Source organism: Nothoprocta perdicaria, unplaced genomic scaffold, assembly GCF_003342845.1.
Source record: "Nothoprocta perdicaria isolate Ctin4 unplaced genomic scaffold, notPer1 scaffold_9, whole genome shotgun sequence".
NCBI lineage: Eukaryota > Metazoa > Chordata > Aves > Tinamiformes > Tinamidae > Nothoprocta > Nothoprocta perdicaria.
In genome coordinates, this window is record NW_020456198.1 from 2,874,671 (window position 1) to 2,893,870 (window position 19,200).

Below are 19,200 nucleotides of genomic sequence, written 5' to 3' on the forward strand. Positions count from 1 at the left end.
ATGGTGATATTTCAGAAATCCAGTCTTGAAAAGCTCCAAGCTCTACCAGGGTAACACCCAGGGCTTTGACTTGTTGGATTTTGAGCTTTCATTGCTGTGTCAAAAGTCTTGGAAATAAAGAATAATAAAACAACCAAGGGAGGGATTTTTTCTTATGCTGAATCGTCATTTCAGTGGCAAGGAAGATGGTATCAGCAGAGTTGCTCCTGTTCTAACTTTAAGGAATACAATGGTTGAAAAATTAATGCAACATTTTTTTCCTCATTGGGGAATCCAGATCAAACACAGCATGTAATTTTGATGCAGATTCAAACTCAGTTGCCAATTGTCCTTTCAAACTATTACTACTACATGTTATTATGGTAGGGGGGATTTTAGAAGGAAACCCATGTTAAAGACAATAGTGGCAGTGCTGGAATGGCTATCCATTGACAAGACTTCACTATTACCAAGTATACATTTCAAGTAATTAAAATGCTTAGAATATCAAATTCCCTCAAATATTGACATACCTTAAAGGCTCCACAATTAGGCAAAACAAAATCAATTAATAGGTGAGTACAGTCAGAACATGATTTCTTATTTAACATCGTGTTGCATAAAAAATGTTCTGCTATTTAACATCATGTTGGGTACTCAGTCTATCAAAGTTTGACATGCAAAAACACTCAAATATCTTCAAATTCAAATCTTACTCTTAACAGCCCTTCTATAAAAGGGTGAGTTTGAACTTCAGCTATGTTTTAAAGAATTAACAAGAAAGATTTTTTTTTATTACAACCAATTTATTCTGCTTGTAAAAGCATACAACTAACTGTACATAATGATAGACTTTTAAAAGTGTTGAATATATTGGTTAACTTAAATTCTTTTTCTGTTTAACAGAAGATTTATTGCAGAGACATTTGAATAAAATTAGATTGTGGTCTGTGCTTCATTGTCCAACTTTTAGATATCAAGGTTAGCTCATATAACATACAAAATGAAAAAGAGGAACTGAACTTCAATGAAAACTATAAGACAGGAAACTTCAATGACAATAAAAGCAAGGTCTGCAACTTGGAAGAATAAAACTTGGGGACCTCAGGGATTATTTGAACGGATTTAGTACTTGGGCTGTGAACAGCCAGTAATGCAACACATCCAGTCACTCCTCACTGCTCCCTGCCACTGCGGGAGTGTCAGTACCAAGAAGGGCCCAAGATTCCTCTCATGGGGCATCTCTCCTTCCTTTACCAGCCACAGCCACTCCACTCATTCTGGATGTGCAACTTTGGTTGTTAGTTCTTTAAGAAACATCCTATCCTTCAGGGTTTTTATCTTGGCTTTACCTAGAGGGCACTGAATGTCCCACTTCTTTCTTTATTTTCCTATTATGTAACTGAAGAACATGCCAACTGCTGCTTTTTGTATAGTCCTAGCATGATCCAACTTGGATTCACCTGCAGTCCTTCTCGCTWCGTGTCTAGTTCCTTCCTGTGAAGCTTTGCATTGTCTGAACTTCCCATTCCTCCATCCACCATTCCCTGCAGGCTTCCTGCTATACTCCTGTTACCTCCTTACAGATGGTTTTTCTGTCAGTCACCTCTGGAGCTTCTTCAGACACTACTCTGCCATTTGACCTAGGAAGCTGGCYGAGTGTGCTATCAACTTCAACAAAATAAGCCAGGTCTCCTGTATAATCAAGCCCCCTTGGTCTCAGGCCAGTTGATGTTACTAGCTTGTCTCCTGAATTTATTGAACTCTCTCCTTTTGGAACCAGTAGGTACAATTATGGTCTTTTCCATAAGCCAAGCCAAGGTCGAACTTTTCTTAGACCACAACATCATTTTCTATAACCATTTCTTCTAGRAGAGCACCATGACAAATCAAAACCAAGCGTTACGCAGCTTTGCGTGTTGATCCAGGGACTCCCTGGTGCCAAATTCCCCTCTACTCAAGCAAGCCACCAAGCACCAGACACATAAATTCACTAACCACCATTCAACAGGGTCCTCTTTCCTCAGCAGGAGTAGGTACCACTCAGATGCCCTCCTTGCTGCATTCTGGTTGCTGGCTCTCCTGGCAGACCTGCTTGGCTTTTAAAGCCATGGGCTAAACTCTTCCCCCGCCCCGGATTCGGCCGAGATCAAAGGTTGAGATCAGAGGCTGCATCCTCGGATCCAAAACCTCTCTCGTACCTGCAACACCTCCCTRCTCCCACCAGACCCCCACATCACATCCAAGCAGGATCCAAAACTCACTGACCCTTCGTGAACAAGGACCCTYCTTCACTCACCAGGAACAAGTTCAGGGCAAACTCCCCATTTACTGCTGGCTTCTCTCGCACCTCTATGGATGTTAATAGATTATTTGTTAGATATCTCTCTTCCTTCTGTCCTCTCTCTCTCTCTCTCTGTACATATTAACTTATTCTTTTTCAAGTTACTTTTCTCCAGGCTCTGTTCCCACTCTCTCCTGGGGGAATTCGCCTACRGAGCACCCCTGTCTCTGCCAGTCCTGCTATGGCCATTTTAACTCCTGGCCTGAAATTCTCTCCCATGTAGCAGGTCAGCATGAGACTTTTGGGTCATCCAGATCCTGCGTCAGACTTATTTTGGTTACTTAAGAATAAAGAGAGAGACTCACAGGCCAGGGCAACACTCAGTGGGGGGCAAATTTCATCCTGGGGCAGGGGGAGGGAAAAGGGATACAGAAAGTTCCTGGATTTATTGCCAGTAACTGAGTAGTTGAATTGGACCAGTGAAAGAGCAATGTCCACACCACCGGTACACACTTTGCAGAGGTTTATATAACCCAATTTCAGCAGGAATGTTTCCATAAGACTTACATTGCAAATCCCCATTTGGGGGATTTAAAACATTCCCCTGCCGTGTTTATAATCCAGACACTGCAATAGACTATTGCAGCCCAAGAAATAGAGGATAAAAAGCTGACAGTAGCCAGGCCAGCGTAAGGTTCTTGTCCAATCCGAGCAGAAAACTCGGAAAGGTAAACAGAGACAAAGAGAAAAAATCACCCTTGATGACTGCAAAGTCAGCCTGTCCTGGAGCCCCTAGTCCCTGCCTTGGAGCCACGTGCTAAATCATCCATGACCCTTCTATAGCCCCAGTAAAAGCATCTCTCCTATACGGGGCAACAAATGCATAAAATCACCCCCTAGCTGCCACTTTCTATCAATGACAAAGGCTGCCACCAGCATTGTCACAGCCTGCTCAGATGCTCCTCTTGCAAACGTGGGAGAAGTAACTCAAGTCCCATTTAAAAGAAAGTTTCTAGAATTCCTCACTAGCAGGATGCTAAAGGTCTCTAAAGGGCCAAAACGCAACCAGACAAACTCTTGGAGAAAAAAAAAGAAAGTCTATTGAGGGTTGTTAAATGCAAAAGATGCTGCCTCTGGTACTGTGCATTGCAAATTGTTAGAGACCGAGAAATATCCACAGCACGCTCTGTTCTTGTCTTCCAGACACCCACAATAACTCACTGTCAGGGAGAGGACACCAGGTTAGACGTACCTTGGTCTGATCGATCCATGCTCCAGCTCTTCCTATCTAGTTCAGACTTCTACCAGTTATTCTCTTCTGTTACCACTCTAAAAAGGTTTTTAAAATCCTTTTCCACAGAAATATAACAATTGCATCCATTCTTTTTTTGTCTTCTGAAAAAGAGTAAGTCTATAACATTGTCAGGGGTGTTCGGGGAACTCATTACAGATTGTTCAAGACACATGTGCTTCTCTGTGCTCTGTCCCACAGGAGGTTATCAGCAGCTGCCTATTCAGAGGACTGAAACAATACTAGAGCTAGGGTTCATAGGAGTCATTTCTTTCAACACCARACCTTCAGGACTATTTTTTAAAAACTTAGTGGCGTTACAAAAGGTGAAACTCCTTTAGACTTTCACTAAAGAGTGGTTTCCACACTGCTAGTTCTTTTCTTCCAAAACTATTCAATRTCCTTTGCTTGTAAACACTAGCTTTAAACACTAGCTTTAAAGTTYCTTTGGCCCTGGGCCATTGTAAGCTGGAGCTTTACAGTTTGGATCAAGTCATGAATTTGTCCATATTAAACTATATGACCTCTCTATCCACCCCTATGYTTAGCTAACACATTGACCATTTCAGGGTTCAGCATATTAGAAAAGAGCAATACCTTAGTGGCAGCAGACAGTGAAGTTATTCCATGACTTCCAGTAGCAGAGGTTGACTGAAGGCTTCATCCTGCCATGCAGCCCAAGTATGACAGAAGCTGTTACATACCAGTGACGGTGAATTCATTTCCAAAGGCTCCACACAGCTGGCCAGATTTGCGCGCAAGACATTACCTCCCGAGGCTGATGAAAGAAACAGAACTGTGGAGAAAGTTACCCARCTGAACGATGAGAGCTTTCCCCTCTAAAGTCTTCCCTTGATATCTGGGATTTAAAGTCTTCAGAGCAGTTATATGCTGCTTTTGAGAACTTATCTTGAGCATCTATTATAAACAAAACTAATCAATTTCTAATGATTCATTTGTCAAGCATCACCTTTGCACGTTCACAGGATGCTCAAGCAAAGGTGCTGTTAACTTGGATAGACTTAAAACACCAAAAAAAGGCATCAATTTTATAGATCATCTGCTTATAGCTCTCGGCCTGTGAACATTTGTATATACCATAGAGATAACACCTATTCAAACTATTTGGACTATTTTCCTACCTCAGCTTGGAAAAAACTTGCTCAACTCCACAGAAAGCTGAGATRAGAGAGAATAGCAGAAACTCTCCTCTGTTATTTCACTAGCTAGAGAAAGATTGAAGTTTGAACAATTAAACAGCTCTTTTTCTTAACGCTTGCTCTGCGCMCATTGGTTTACATACAACATATGATATATCTCCTATTATTTGTATTTTCTTTATACTCTTCATTTATTGAATGTAAGAGAAGGTTAATTTACTGTTCAATAAATATTTTTGCTCTACTCATCCTCAAATGTTTGGAAAAAAAACTTACAGAAGGAATATGAATAAAACCACACCAGAAAACAAAGTCAAATTCATATGCATCTCACAAACCAAAAAAAACAAAACCTTGCACAAACTAAATACAGGTTATACTGTACAGTTTATACTGCTTATATTCAGACTGCAACCTGCCAGTTTTCTCTGAAAGCCACAGAGCTGCAGAACGGAGGTCGCATGCAGGTCAATAAGACAACACRACCACAGAAAGTATCTCTTTAATGGATTTATTTGGTACTATTTTGGTTGATGTTTCACAGAGAGGTTATCCTTGCTGGTACTCAGTGACACTTSGCTATCTAAATAAGCACACGCTGTCTCCAGCAGGTCAGATTCCACACTTCAAAGAGACCAACTGAAGCTGTAAAGGGCCATCTCCCTCCTCTCCTGCTACCCTGTTGTGGACTGCTGCCCACAAACACARGAACCTGTAGCAGAGATGAGGAACCTGTGACTTATTTTTATAGAAGCCCATGCAGCAACGCTCCTCCTCCACTGGGAAGGCCTCACTTTTTCTTAGGCAGTATGTAAAGAGGCTGTCCCTAATCTTGTTCCCCTTGCTCCTCTTCAAGCAGAGCCATGCCTTCTTTACTCAGTGCTTACAATAAAAAAAAAAAAAATACATAAATAGATAATAATAAAAAAAATATTCTTCAGCTGGTGGTTTTTTTTTTAACCTTATTGCCATTAATTCACTACCTGTTACCACACATCCCAGATGATAGTCTAAGACTACATTTAATTAAGGTGCTAAAGTCTCAAGTATGTTTAAGAAAAAAAAAAGTCTACACATGTTTTATGAAATTAAGTGGCTAAAGAGGAAAAAAAAMCATTCCACTGTTTCTTGCAGAAAGTTAAATAACAGTCTTTATTATTATGCTTCAGGGAATCCACTATGGAGAGACGCATTGGAAATCAGGCTTTGCTGGTTCTGCTGTTCTTGACATAGCTTGTTAAACTGTAGCTCGACCACATAAAGTTAGCTGAAGTTAATAGATACACTCTCACTGTGAATTTTTGCATTAATGCTTGCATAAAGTGCAGAAACTTACGCCAGCAGCGAAGTGTACATAACTAGACGTTAGGAAAGGGGGCCAAGCTTCGTTAGCCTAACCCTGCTCCCTTGGAGGCAGAACAGTGTTATTTACTGCAGAGAGCAGGGAAAGGCTCCCTCGTTATGGTTCTTTCTCCATCTGCTGCCTGCACACTGCTGCCCTGCTGCGAGGTATTTTCCCACATGCTGCATATGCAAATATGCTGCTAGGCCCAAAAAGAACATCACAGGGCTACAATTAATTGGGTTTTGACATTGGACTGCCAAGGAGCGTCCCTGTTGATTATCTAACACAAAGGGAAGCTGTTTTGCTTTGGGGATACTCGTGGACAAACCTGCACACGCCTGAATGTGTTGGTGTCACCTCCACAACAATCCATTCCTCCAGCAAGTCCTTCAAAATAAGTCCTCTCCTTTCCAACATCCTTTGGGTACCAGATACAACCGGCACGACTCTAAAGTAACCACCATCCCCATGGGCAGGAACAGTCTCTCAAGTCCCCAGATAAGATAGATAGATATTGATATACAAATAGAGACAGATATTTTAGAAAAATATAATTTAATGTCTGAAARAGGAATATCCTCTTTGATACTCATAGGGTATAGTAAAATACTGATTTGCAAAACTGTACATAAGCTCTTGCCACATCCAGCTGTTACTGCTCCTCATTCCTAAAATATACGAACTTGACCACTCAAACTCATCTCATCTGTTGCTAGTGTTCAAATGTGGAACAGAACACAGCGAAGCATTAGAAGGATTTTACAAGGTCTAGCAAGCCACACCAGGGATCATTTTCTCCCCAAGAGTTGAAGGGAAAACAGAGAAGAGAGTCAAACAATAAGGCTTAGCCCCATCTGTCCCAGTTTTACTCCCGTTCTCTCTCCCAAGCCATTATAAATCAAGAGCACCTTCCAGACACTGCTTTTATGATTTGGCTGCAAGTCTGCAAGCATCTCCATAAGCACCTTTCGTGAACAAGKTTACAGCTACTACTTACATTGATCTCTTTCTGCAGAGCCATTCAGATAAATCTGAAAACTGCAAAGCACCCACTGAGGCTTCCACTAAGACAGCTGTTAGTTATGTTTCTCTACCCCTCAGGTCAAAAAAAGAATTACAAGGAGATAATAATTTCAATTAGCTTCTAAAGCTTTAGCTTTGTCCATACTGTAGACTCTGAGTTAATTTAATTTGTCCCCAGGTAGCTGATGCAATTTTATTATCTTTTTCTTGCAGTCTTTTATTTTTCTTTGACAACTTCTTCCCTTTGGAAATGCAGGAGGACTTGTCTTTTTTGTTGTTGTTATTGCTGTTCTTAAAAGATAAATAATTTTGTCTCCTTCAGCTCATTCTGTCCCAGCAGTTTACTTCATGCTAACACRTTGACAAACCATAAATACAGCACTAGAGAAATCTTTCCTTCCAAGTCCTTGGAGGTTCAGACAGAGCAAAGGTGACAGCAGATAGGAAGATTCAGGTTAGAATGTTTTTACCATTCAAGTACCACTAGAAACTGCATCCCGGGAGCAGTGTAGACTCTTATCCACTAGTTTATTAGAAAACTCTATAGATTGCATTAAAATATAGCCAATTTTATTTAATGTTGTCTGTAGCCATCAGTATTTCATGGTCCTAATAGAGACACTGGATATGGAAGCAAGTAGGGTACAAAGTTGTCTGTGTTGCTGATTTATTCAGCCCACTGCAAACAAGCAGGTCAGTAAATCTACCTCCCTMTGTCCCAGCTTCATTGCTTTTTAGTTCTTGAAGAGGAAGCATCCCTCAATTTCAATGCAACAGCTGCAAATTTGCACAGGAATACAGAGGGACAGGCAGGAGTTTTGCTCCACTAATTCCTGCAGAGAAGTCTCTTTCTACCAACAGGAAGCTGCAAATAGGAGATGTCAAAGTTGTCCAGTACATGCTGACGTGGAGGCTGCAGGAAAGAAGCTCAACTGTTTGAAGAGTAATGCTAWAATTACACAAAATGAATCAACGATCATACAAAAGAGACTAGGATTCCTAGGTGCTTTAATTAGCTTTAGATCGCCATTCGGTCTGACTGAGGAAAGCAAAACGTTCTGAACTGGCCACCAGGAGCGTGGCTCTGTCAGCACAACCTCACCTGAGACTGGGATTATCACTCAGCAATCCCCAGAAAGCTGCAGACTGCACCAAGCAGCCCGTGAGCAGCCTGTCACGGCCACTTGCAGCACAGACAGCCTACTAAATAAGCCCAATTTGTCTGACTTACTGCACGTGTGCCGGAGAGTTGATCTGAGCATACGCAGTAACCATTTGCCTGGGACTCCTGAATTGCTTCTGCTGAGAGCAAATTGCCAGGTATCTTCAAATTACTTCCAGACAAGTCTTCAAGCTGAGGGGGGAAAAAAAAGAAAGTCTGTAAGAACCTGACYATAGGAATCCCTTCTCCGAGGTGACAAGTTCACACTGCTTTCAAAGCTGGCGATGACTTTGCATCACTGCTAAAGCCATTAGCCAGTCTCTGAGGGGGAACACGGATTTTCAAGCAAACAGTAAAACTTACAGGTAGACGTGCTATGTGCTGTCACCAGGGCAGAAGGTAAAGCAAGACGATGGTGTCTGTGTGAGCAAAGGAGAAGTTAGCCCTGAGCGGCCAGGAAGAACTAGACAAAAAGCAGAGCTCRGCACCTTCCAGCTCGAACAAGACAGCAGTGCTGCAATCAGAGGTGTGAGGTTACATGCAACTGAGGAACAAAAGTACAAGAAGTGACAAGCAAAGAGTGATTTCAGAAGTTCAGTCTACTAAAATTKTACACAAAAGTTGCTTATCACAAAAACAGCTAGTCAATTGTATTTCAACAATAGGTTTATTTTAAGAAACATAACATGACATTAAGTAAAAATGCAAAATTGTGCAATTATGGCAAAAATGTTTAAAAATCCACACATTTGCCCTCATAGGACTACAGTACTTCTTACTAACATACCTGAGCACTGAATGTTGGATGCCATTTCTAAACAGCCTCACGAACAGGGAGATCTTCGATTTCTTGTAGAACATACACTGCATGTTTTGTGCACCAAGATTGCTTTTAGTTATTTTGAGTTCTACTAATTGAATCAAGCGGAAATTTTAAGATATTTCCTTCCAAAATAACCTTCCAAAATAATTTTGGAGAAAACACTTACATTGATGTAAATCCTTAGAACGCTAAAAATTCATTTAATAAAGTGAAATAAATGAATGCAGGAAAACACTAAGCAGGCAAAACGTACAGCTCTCTGCTTAAATATCATTAGTACCTTTGGTGCAGGGTGTTTTCTTTTTGTGCTGTGCAAGTTTACTTGAGTCTGACTCTAAAGCAAAATTTTACCAGGAATCTGACTTYCAGCAAAACATAAAAGCATTTAAGAATTGGCAAAATGTCACAGCTACGTTACTGTCTCAAACCCCTCATGCAAAAGATTCGGTATATTCTACTCTCACAGCAATTTCCAGGATTTAGCTTTTAAAAACATTACAGACTTGGATCATACCCTCGGTTCGAATGGTTAAACAGAATGCAGATCTTCGTACTTTAGTGCAGATAAACAAAATTAACAAACCTACTGCAGAATTAACCACAGCATATTGTACTTCTATACATCACATGACCAGTCAATTGCTAATTCAATTCTATTTCATAGTTTCAAGTAATATATTGAAATTTGTTCTACTAAATAAATATAGAAGATTGTCAAAAAGCAGCAAGAAGTCATGTAAATACTCAACCAAGCTTGGAAAAAAAAAACAAAAACAAAATGAAAACAAGAAAAGTTACATAACACTTTGCAAAAAGATGGTTTACACACAAATGCAACACTGTTAGGGAGGGTGCTTCAGAAAGCTTGCAGCTAGAGGCCTACAACAGCGCAAAGAGAGCTAGCCAAGGACTAAGGAGAATTTAAAAGGAAATAGTTGTACTTAAACAACAACAAAAAAAACCCCACGCTCTTATTCTTGGCTATGGATATATATATTTATAAAATATCCAGAAGAAAACTAAACAAAGAAACAGCAACATACTCAACACTGTTGTAAAATGCAGGCTTAGCAAATGCTGTCAACTTCAACTTTACTTCTGAAAAAGAAAAAAAAATGCAAGCACTCGCATTTAAAAAAAAAAAAAGCTGTTTGGTGAAACTCTGGAAGATGAGGTATGTAATGCAAAGAGGCATTTTTTTTCCATTTCATTTCACAGTTGTTTGTTTTTGCCATTTTAACATTTTGTGCATGAATTAAGAAACAGAACCAGGTGAGCCATCCTTTAGATAAGAAAAAAAAAAAAAAAATCTATTTGGGAACAGCAAGACCCTATAGTAAATGAACATTATCCAAATTCTCAACCATGCCAGGGGGATAAACATTGGCGAGCTAAGTATTGGGCCTACTGACACCATGTATTTTTAAAACTAGATCAGGGTAAGCACTTACAGGCAATGATGGCCACTGCCATTCCAAGTTAACTGTTTTACTTCAGTCAATTTGCAGAAATACAGCAGGGTAAGGTAACATACTCTTTGCTCTGAAAGAATTGTCTGCAACAAACTAAACATGGCAAATTGTAGCTGAGAAGAGTTCTAAGATTAATCTTTTCCCTTTTCTATGCAGTCCTCGTTACTGAAGTAGAGGTTAAATTTTGAATTTATGCCTTAAAAATAAGCTCAATGTTTAATACATAGAGAAAAGTGCTGCAATGTATTGGATCTTTATTCTGTATTTGCATCTAAGCTTATTTAAGCCGTGGACACTTACTGTCAATTTTGCTTTAATACACTGGATTATGAAGACAGCTCAGTAGTGCAAATTTTCACATTATAGATTAGAATGAAAGAAAACATATTTGAGAGCTTGATTACAGGGAAAAAAAGAAGAGTTAAACTACACTTTTCAGAATTATTGGAGCACATAACTAACACTGCACATAGCACTGTGCTCTAGTGGATATTGAAAGGACACTCCACAAACTAGTATCACTAAGGCCATATCCTGTSATCATTCTGTGCAAGAATCTACCACTGCAGTAAAAATGTTAAAAAAGACAATCTGATGACAGGACAGGGCCTGAAGACAGACAGACACTCCACGGAAATAACAGGCATAAGGCTAGCCCATTTCAGACAAACAAGTATTAAAAATGTACTAGCACCATCAACTTTTGGATTAAAGCCCTTTATGGGATGACAGATATTTTAAGCAGTGTAGAGAAAAAAAATGCTTTTAAAGCACTACATCTAAGTGGCAGAAAATACGTGTTGGGATTTTGTTTGTTTGTTTTTAAAAATCTCAGTTTTAAAGAAAATCCACTCAGGAAATGGTACAGTAACCTACACAGGCCTCCTTCTGGGATACTCCATATTCTAACTCTTACTTGAGTATTTCTCCCGAACTGTAGTGCACAAACAATATTAGGAACATCTTAGCAGATTTCAAAAACAATACAAAAAAAAAGATCATCAAGAATCAGAATCTCCCATTCCTCTATGTACTTTCAAACAATCTAAAAGATTTAGTGATATTGCCTCAAATTTTACCCGAATTTAAAAAAAAAAAAAGAGAGAGAGAGAGAGAGAGAGAGAGAGAGAGAGAGAGAGAGAGAGAGAAGGGAAAAAAAAAAAAAGAGGAAAAAAGTCACTTCAAAACAGCTTGGACATCCCTAGCTATTAATGCTAGATTTTCTTTCCCTGTAGTGCATAGTTATCCTGGCTCCTCCACTTAATTTGTTCTTACCACAAAAACATTGCTCTAGTATGACATGATTAAGTGTTTACCAGAAAAAAAAATGCTGATAATTGCACTTTGTAACCTCCTTCTCATTTCCCAGGAAAAATATCAGTAAATAGGAAACTGAATCAGTAATTCCCTCCCAGACTGCAACCTTTGAAGAGCACCCATCCCCATATACAAAAAACTGCCTGTTTCAGCTTACAATAAATACTGACAGAATTTCTTTGTTTTCTTTTAAGACATGTTTTCTCTAGCATCATATTACCACTGAAATCACTAAGGCTTGTTACTGAAAAAAAAAAAGTTAAATAACTTTCTGAAGACACTGCGGATACAATTTAGCAACAACACATTCAAAATGCCGGCCCAAATCCCAGAGTCTATCCGGAGTCTCATACACTTTTTGCCACTGGTCAGTAACCTCATCGTACTGATAGAGCGAATTCTTCCTGCTGGTTCGGAAAACATGTTCTTCAACAGTGACTTGAGTAGCTCTGACAAACAGATGGAGTTTGTTTTTGAGGAGGACAAGTTTTATATACGGATTAATGGATTGGTCACATGGGAAGTCTTTTTTTCGAGTCCATTTGTTTTGCTCAATGTCATAGGCCTCTATGGTAAACATACGTTGATGGTTTCCACAGGTTCCAGCTATGTAGTAGATGGAGTCATTATATACAGTAGCCAAGCCTTGGATCCTAGGCACAGTCATTGGGGTCAAAAATCCCCAGTAATCTTTCTGAGGATCGTAGCAGAGAAAGAATTCCCCTGAAAAGAGAGAGGACAAAGGAAACAACTTATGCATCGTTTCCAGAAAATGAGTTCTGCAACCACTGAGCTTCCACACATCTTTTCCAAATACGCAGACCCAATCTTCAARTGCCCTGACCCCATAACAATACACTTACCATTACTATGCATCAAGYGCATAAAAATACTGATAGCCTACATAAAGTCCATTTTGAGTTTATATCCAGGCTGGAAAAGACAAGAGTTTGAAAGACAGGAGAGATAAAATGTTTTGTGTATCTCCTGGCTGTTCTTTACTACTAGTAGATCCTACTTGAGAATCTGGAACAAAACTTTTCAAGATTCCAAACTTTAAGTGTCAGAAGTATTTGTTTGGTTCATGGTTTTTTTTACAAAATGTGTCTTCTACAGATGGGGAAAAGAAAGGTGGAATTTAAAAAGCTTGTTAAATGTGAGCAATTAATTGTCTTACACTACATACAGATTTTATAACCATTTGCATCATGTGGCTGGATTAATTATTTAGTTTGATTTATTGAAAAGGATGCCACGTGATTCTTTGTGTGAAGCTACTGATTCATCATTACTTTTGTGACTGGATAACAAGGCAGCTCTTCTACTGACTGCACAAAGTAATGTCTACAGCCTGTGGCTAACACAAGTTCAGCTCATTGAAAGCTTGTACTCTGCCAACTTGGTAAAAGGGACACCGAAAAATCACTTTGCCTTTTGTAAAGACTACGGAAAAAAAATGCTAACATTTGCCAAAAATGAGCAGAGTTCAAATTAGGTATGATTTCACATGTAAGAATTTTGACCTGCAATGTTAACAAACAACTCAAGTTAAAAAAAAAAAAAATACAAACGTAATACAACTAAACAGGTGGCAAATAGCTTAACAGACTAGGTCTTACAGATAACACATCTTTTAACTATTCACTTTTGGTCCACAGCATAGTCTCCTATGATTGATTCTTGTTTCTTAGTCAGTATTTTGAAGTCCCAAGTCAGTCCTTACTGACTACTTCAAATTTAAAAGCTCTCTCTAGGAAAATGGAAATGTAACTTTTCATAAAAAGTACTTCAGCGCAAGTCAATTAAGGTTTTACCATGAGATTCAGAGAAGTCATTTTGTTTCACAATGCAAATCATTATGATTTGCTGGTTAGCAGAGTGCATCAGCTTCCTTATTTACGAAAGCACTGAGTTGACTTTAAGACCATCCAAGCACAGAATTAAGTGTAGCTAAAAATCTGTAAACAAGAAGTGTTCTTATTTTACAGTTTCCACCTGTTACAATATTTCTATTAAAAAAAATCCATATTTAGCAGTTCTAGGGAATGTTTATGGATTAAGATGTATCCTAACTAAACTAAATACTAAACTAAATATTCCTCAGCATTCCTTTTTAGTGATATAAAACAGACCTCTGACCCACCAGAAAAACACAGATACAGTAAACTTGCTCATATAACAGAATTATCTACAGCCACAGCCAGCAAGAGCCWAACCTAATATAGAAACACCAAAAGAAGAAAATACCATCTCTACAGATCATGTGGAAACCACTAACCTCACTGAGTGGCAAAAATGCAGAGCCAGGAAGTCAGGTTGACTTCTTCTGGTAAGTATTAATGATTTCACAGTATGTTCTATGCTGTTTCTGTCCTGTGGTCCCAGCTGGTGTATAGAAAGCAATTCAAAAAGGGCCTGCTATGAACTTAAGATCCTGACTTTTGCAAATGTTTATATAGAGTTGGAACTAAGCAAATAAAAAACCAAACTAAAAAGAAATCAAATCAATCTCCCCCACATTTCTTTCTGTCTCTTGGGACTCTCACTCCAGCTCTACGGATACCATCACTTAAGTGCAGACTGCTGTATGGCTTATATATRTATGTAGCCATACAGATTACCAGCCAAGAGAAGAAGAAAGTATTCTTTCCAGAGTCCTGGAATGTGCAATTTCCAGCCTAGAGCAATTACAAATATCTTTCCCATCAGATCATTTTCATAGGCATAAAGACCGAGATCACACTAATATACCCTTGTCAGCATGTATGCTTTAATCACTGTATATTATTCTGATTCAGGGGTTTCTGTAATGGAACAACAATGGAACTATCATGGTTGGTRCTAAAATTGTACCTAACCCACTTGTTTAAGAATGAAGATTCAACACACCAATAAATCTGGTCATTTACAGGAATAAAGGACGGAAGGGCCATACTATAACTATTGACCCAAGAAACCAAGCTAATCAGGAAGAGATAAACCAACTTTCTTGGCTACCTAAAATGTTTCTAATAGCAGGAGGGAAAGGGAAGGGTCTCAGTGGTTAGTTGACTTTTACAAGGTATCAAAGACAGATGGCAGGAATTTTCACAGATTTAGCTAAATATAAAGTGCTTCATAAGACCACTTCCCCCCYCCCAACATTAGTGTATATCACCTTATATAAGGAAGGTTATTATGGAATTTTCATTCTAATATTTAATACTAAATGATTATAGCAATACCAGAACTGTAATTAATGCAATAATTCAAGACTACAACTTAGTAACATGTCCCCAGAGCACAAGAAGTCAAACAACAGCCTCGCTCTTCGCCGCTGCCTTCACCCGTTTTCCTCCTACCTCATTACCCCATAGCACTCCTCCGATTTCCAGAAAAGGTGGCTTTTCTAAGGTGCACAGACAGTCCGTTTAGACACTCCCCACTTCCAGCATAACACCAAACAGAGTCAAACCACCTTACCCTGTAAAACATAGATGTTATCCTTATATTCCACAGCACTGTGAAACTCCATCGCCACGGGCATTGGGCACACAGCTGTCCAGCAGTTCTCTCGGCTGTCATAGCACTCCACAGACTTGAGGGAGTTTCGCCCATCTCCTTCATAAACACGCCCACCTATTGCATACAGTTTACCACAGCAATGAACCAATTTGCAGCCTATTCTGGCTCGCAGCAAAGGAGCTTTTGGAATCCACCTATTGCTCGAGTGATCGTACATCCAAAAATCACTCTCTGCTCTGTGGTCAATGGAGACCTCGCTGCTGCTTGGCCTGTAACCACCCGCAATGTAAATATCATTATCAGGAGATACAAGAATTCCAACCTCCCTCAAGTCATTTGGTGGCTTGCATAGTTTAAACACTCTCCCTGTGACCGAATCTAAACAAGGCACTGTTTGCTTCTTTCCTGAGTGTTTGTGGGCAGCATCAAAGCATATGATCATTTCAGAAGCAGTCATTCCAAGCCGTTGAGTATAGCCATTGGCACTACGTTGTCCCTTTTGTACACAGCTTTTGGCCATCGCCTGTGCAAACATGGGAGGGATTTTCTCTAAAAATGTCTCTTCCAACAGAGGCATACGGATGCATTTGGCAAATATTTCTGGAAGGTGCACTTCTCTCTTATTTTGTTCATGCTCAAACCACCTTATAATGCTGTCATAAACATGCTCTTCCTTGTCTACGTTTAAGTCATCGCTGTTGAGTATACTTATGAGTTGGTCTTTTCTCAGCTGAAGAAACTCTTGCTCTTTGGTGACACTCAGGAACTTTTTACGAATGTAGTCTTGGGACCTTTCTTTGAGCTCCTGATGACCATAGTGATCAGCAAAGATAAACACCCCAATGGAGTTCTGCGGGTCCAAATGGCTGATCATATATTTAGCACACTGGTCTTGTATGGAAGGAATCTGGAAGATACTAGCTGCAGTGAACAAAGCTTGAACGTTGGCCTCTGTCAGCATTACCCTGGAGGTATATGCATAGTTCAATACTAAATGCATTGACTCTGCTTCAACACCAACTATGCGAACTTCTTTCTGGGTACTCTCCGTAAGGCCGCTAGTGAACATAGATCTGAAAAGAAAAAAGAATGGCAGTTTATTTTTAAGCCCCTTCTAGCTATAGGTAAGAGAAATCAAACTATACTGCAAAGCTAATCCCAATGTGCCTGCCCTTACACCATCACAAATACAACAAGATGGTACACTGTCCTGCTTGGGTACCTACATTTAAAAGCAGTTCTAGACTTCCTGAAGCAAAAACAAAAAACCAAAACAAAAAAGCATGCAAATAGGAATTAAAATTTATATAAGCAAAACCCTTAACCTAGCAAGTCCAACATCCAATACGCATTCCCTACATATATTCTAGTATGCTAGAATATATAACATTAAAAGGAAACAAAGAGTTGAATTATGCTGTTACTGTATGCAGGACTCCTCAATATTGGAAGAATTTTTACTTTTTAAAATACATGAGAGTTTGAGCAGAGAAAGGCTCCTTTGAAAAACAACAAGAAAAAAATACATATTGATAATTCATTGGCATTAAAAGCAGAGAGTTATTTACTAAGTCTGCTATACGGTCACTGAGAATATTAGAATATTCTCAACGGAGTATTAGTAGAGATGTGGGCTATATTTTCATTATACATTCATTAGAGGATGCATTCATTATACCTGAAATAAGGACTGATTGCAGCAAGAACATTCCTATGACAGGAGAAGGTTTTCCCRTGATCCACTTCCACTACAATATCCGTCAGCTGCCCTTCATCGTACATGGTTTTCAGCTGTTGAAGAATACTGCAAGCATGGAAGGGGTCCATTCCACTGCTGACTGTGTTTGAAGACGGAATCCCGTTCAGCGTTTGTGAAAACTTACTTGGTTCTATAATGTAAAACAGAAACAGTTTTATTATATGTGCACAAAGAGGGCACACACAAAAGAATTGGCACAGGCTAATATTCCTTACTTCTTCAGCGCCTCATCATCCATGAGCAGCAAGCCTAAAACTTGCAGTGATGACTAAAGACAAGGATACTTCATTCCTGTTGCTTTCCCAATCTACTATGCAAATGAATATATATGATTATACCCATTATTAAGAAAGAACATTTAAGTAATTATTTCAGATTTATTATATATTGTTTAAAAAAAAAATACAAACATCGCAGTGCTGTTTGTAAAAAGTGAATAAAATATGTAAAATTAAAAAAATTTCCCAAGCTCGATCACCATGACGCATGTCTTTGTATATGTACTAACTTTATACTGAAACAGGAACCAGCTACTAACTTGCACAAACTATTGGTAATAGCACAGTCATAAGGAAACAGCCCTTGTATTCCACAATAAGTATGSAGGCAACAAATCCATTAGATAAATCCACATAAATTTGTATACAGGACTATATGTTTTTCTCCACAGATAAAATGCCATTACAATCTAAAATTACTCAGGTGTGAAGGAACTCACATATTGTTGTGAAAACAAATGAAGCAGAGCATATGTGCCTAARCAGCACACGATATGCTTAATCAAGTAAAGCCCAGAGTGAAAATTGAGCAATATCTCAAGCACAAAGATCTGTTTCGTAATAGAAACAAGATTTTTGCGCAACAACAACAAAGGGGACCTCAAAAGAAAAACATKAGGTGGCAAGAGCTGCAGATCAGGTAATGCTGCTGACTGCACAGAGATGCCTCCAACATGTTTAGGGCTAAACAAAGGGTAACAGAGGACAGAGAACAACAAGGAGGATGAATAGGAGGAGATTTAAAACCTAATCCATAGTGATATATGGCAGCTACAATTTCTCTTGCTCAGAATTTAGACACAACTTGGAGCACAGTCCCAATTAAATCAATACAGATCTGCCAAGGGGCACACATTTCTGATGGGAGGCAAGGGGCCAAATCCCGGCAATGTCTCCTCAAACTACTGATAGGAAAAGTCTCAAGAATGCCTTTCTCCAAATAAAATAAGATAGTAAATATTATGTTTGGAGGTACAATCTATGAAAGGGAAGCTTTATCACAGTAACTAAGCTCCAACATTCCRAATTAATAAGTCAGGGAAGGGCAGAATCACATTTTCAGAAGCAATGTTAAGCATTACTGAGCAAATTCCAAGCAAATAATACTTTGCTAGATCAATCCCAATCCTTCCTAAGAAGGTTCTGACTTACAAGAAGGCTCTTAGGTATCCAGTAGTGCAGGAGCCTTTCATTTGCTTTCTACCATTTCTGAAATGCTTCAGAAGAGCTCCCCAATCCTGCCAGTTTCTCAACCAGCAGATGCAATAGAGTCAGTTTCCAGCACTGGTGAAAATGGCCAGGAATGGATACTCATTCCCACGTCCCAGGATTTCTGCCTAACCTACCACATCATTCGTATTGCAGTTTTTCACGCTGTGAAACCATCCCAGGCACTTTCATTGCCTTTCTTTTCTCTCCCCATGCACATCTTTTTCATCTATTAACTGTCCTCCCCCTTTGCACCTTCAAACTTTTGTTTCTCCCAGATATTCACCCATCCTTGCCAAAATACTCCTCCCATGCACATCAGAACCCTCCTTTCTTCCTCTCCACAAACCCACCCTCAAAGAAGCCTTTCCTGGGAGACAACCCAGTCCCTCCTCTCTGCTCAGCCACCCCTGAACACACGCAKCGTTGGGGGTGTCCCCTACAGACAACCCTTCTCCCTCCAACTACCACCACGAACCAACACCCCTGTGCAGACACCCCTCAACACCTCCCTGTGGGCCCCACCAGTGAAACACCTCCACCCAACACCCTTCAGCAGGGAGAACCACCCCCCCCACAGACACCCCTCCCTAT

At 39.5% G+C, this 19,200-nt stretch overlaps 1 protein-coding gene across 1 annotated transcript in view; it reads right to left on the reverse strand.

Moving 5' to 3' along the window:
* Positions 1-11,687: 11,687 nt before the first annotated feature.
* Positions 11,688-19,200, reverse strand: part of KBTBD8 (kelch repeat and BTB domain containing 8) — an 8,105-nt gene continuing 592 nt past the window's right edge. Inside the window, exons 2-4 of the mRNA XM_026052721.1 lie at positions 17,039-17,249; positions 15,319-16,433; positions 11,688-12,579 (exon numbers count right to left, since the gene is read on the reverse strand). Coding sequence (XP_025908506.1) covers positions 12,116-12,579; positions 15,319-16,433; positions 17,039-17,249 — 1,790 coding nt within the window. The 3' untranslated portion in view covers positions 11,688-12,115. The remainder of the gene's footprint in view (positions 12,580-15,318; positions 16,434-17,038; positions 17,250-19,200) is intronic.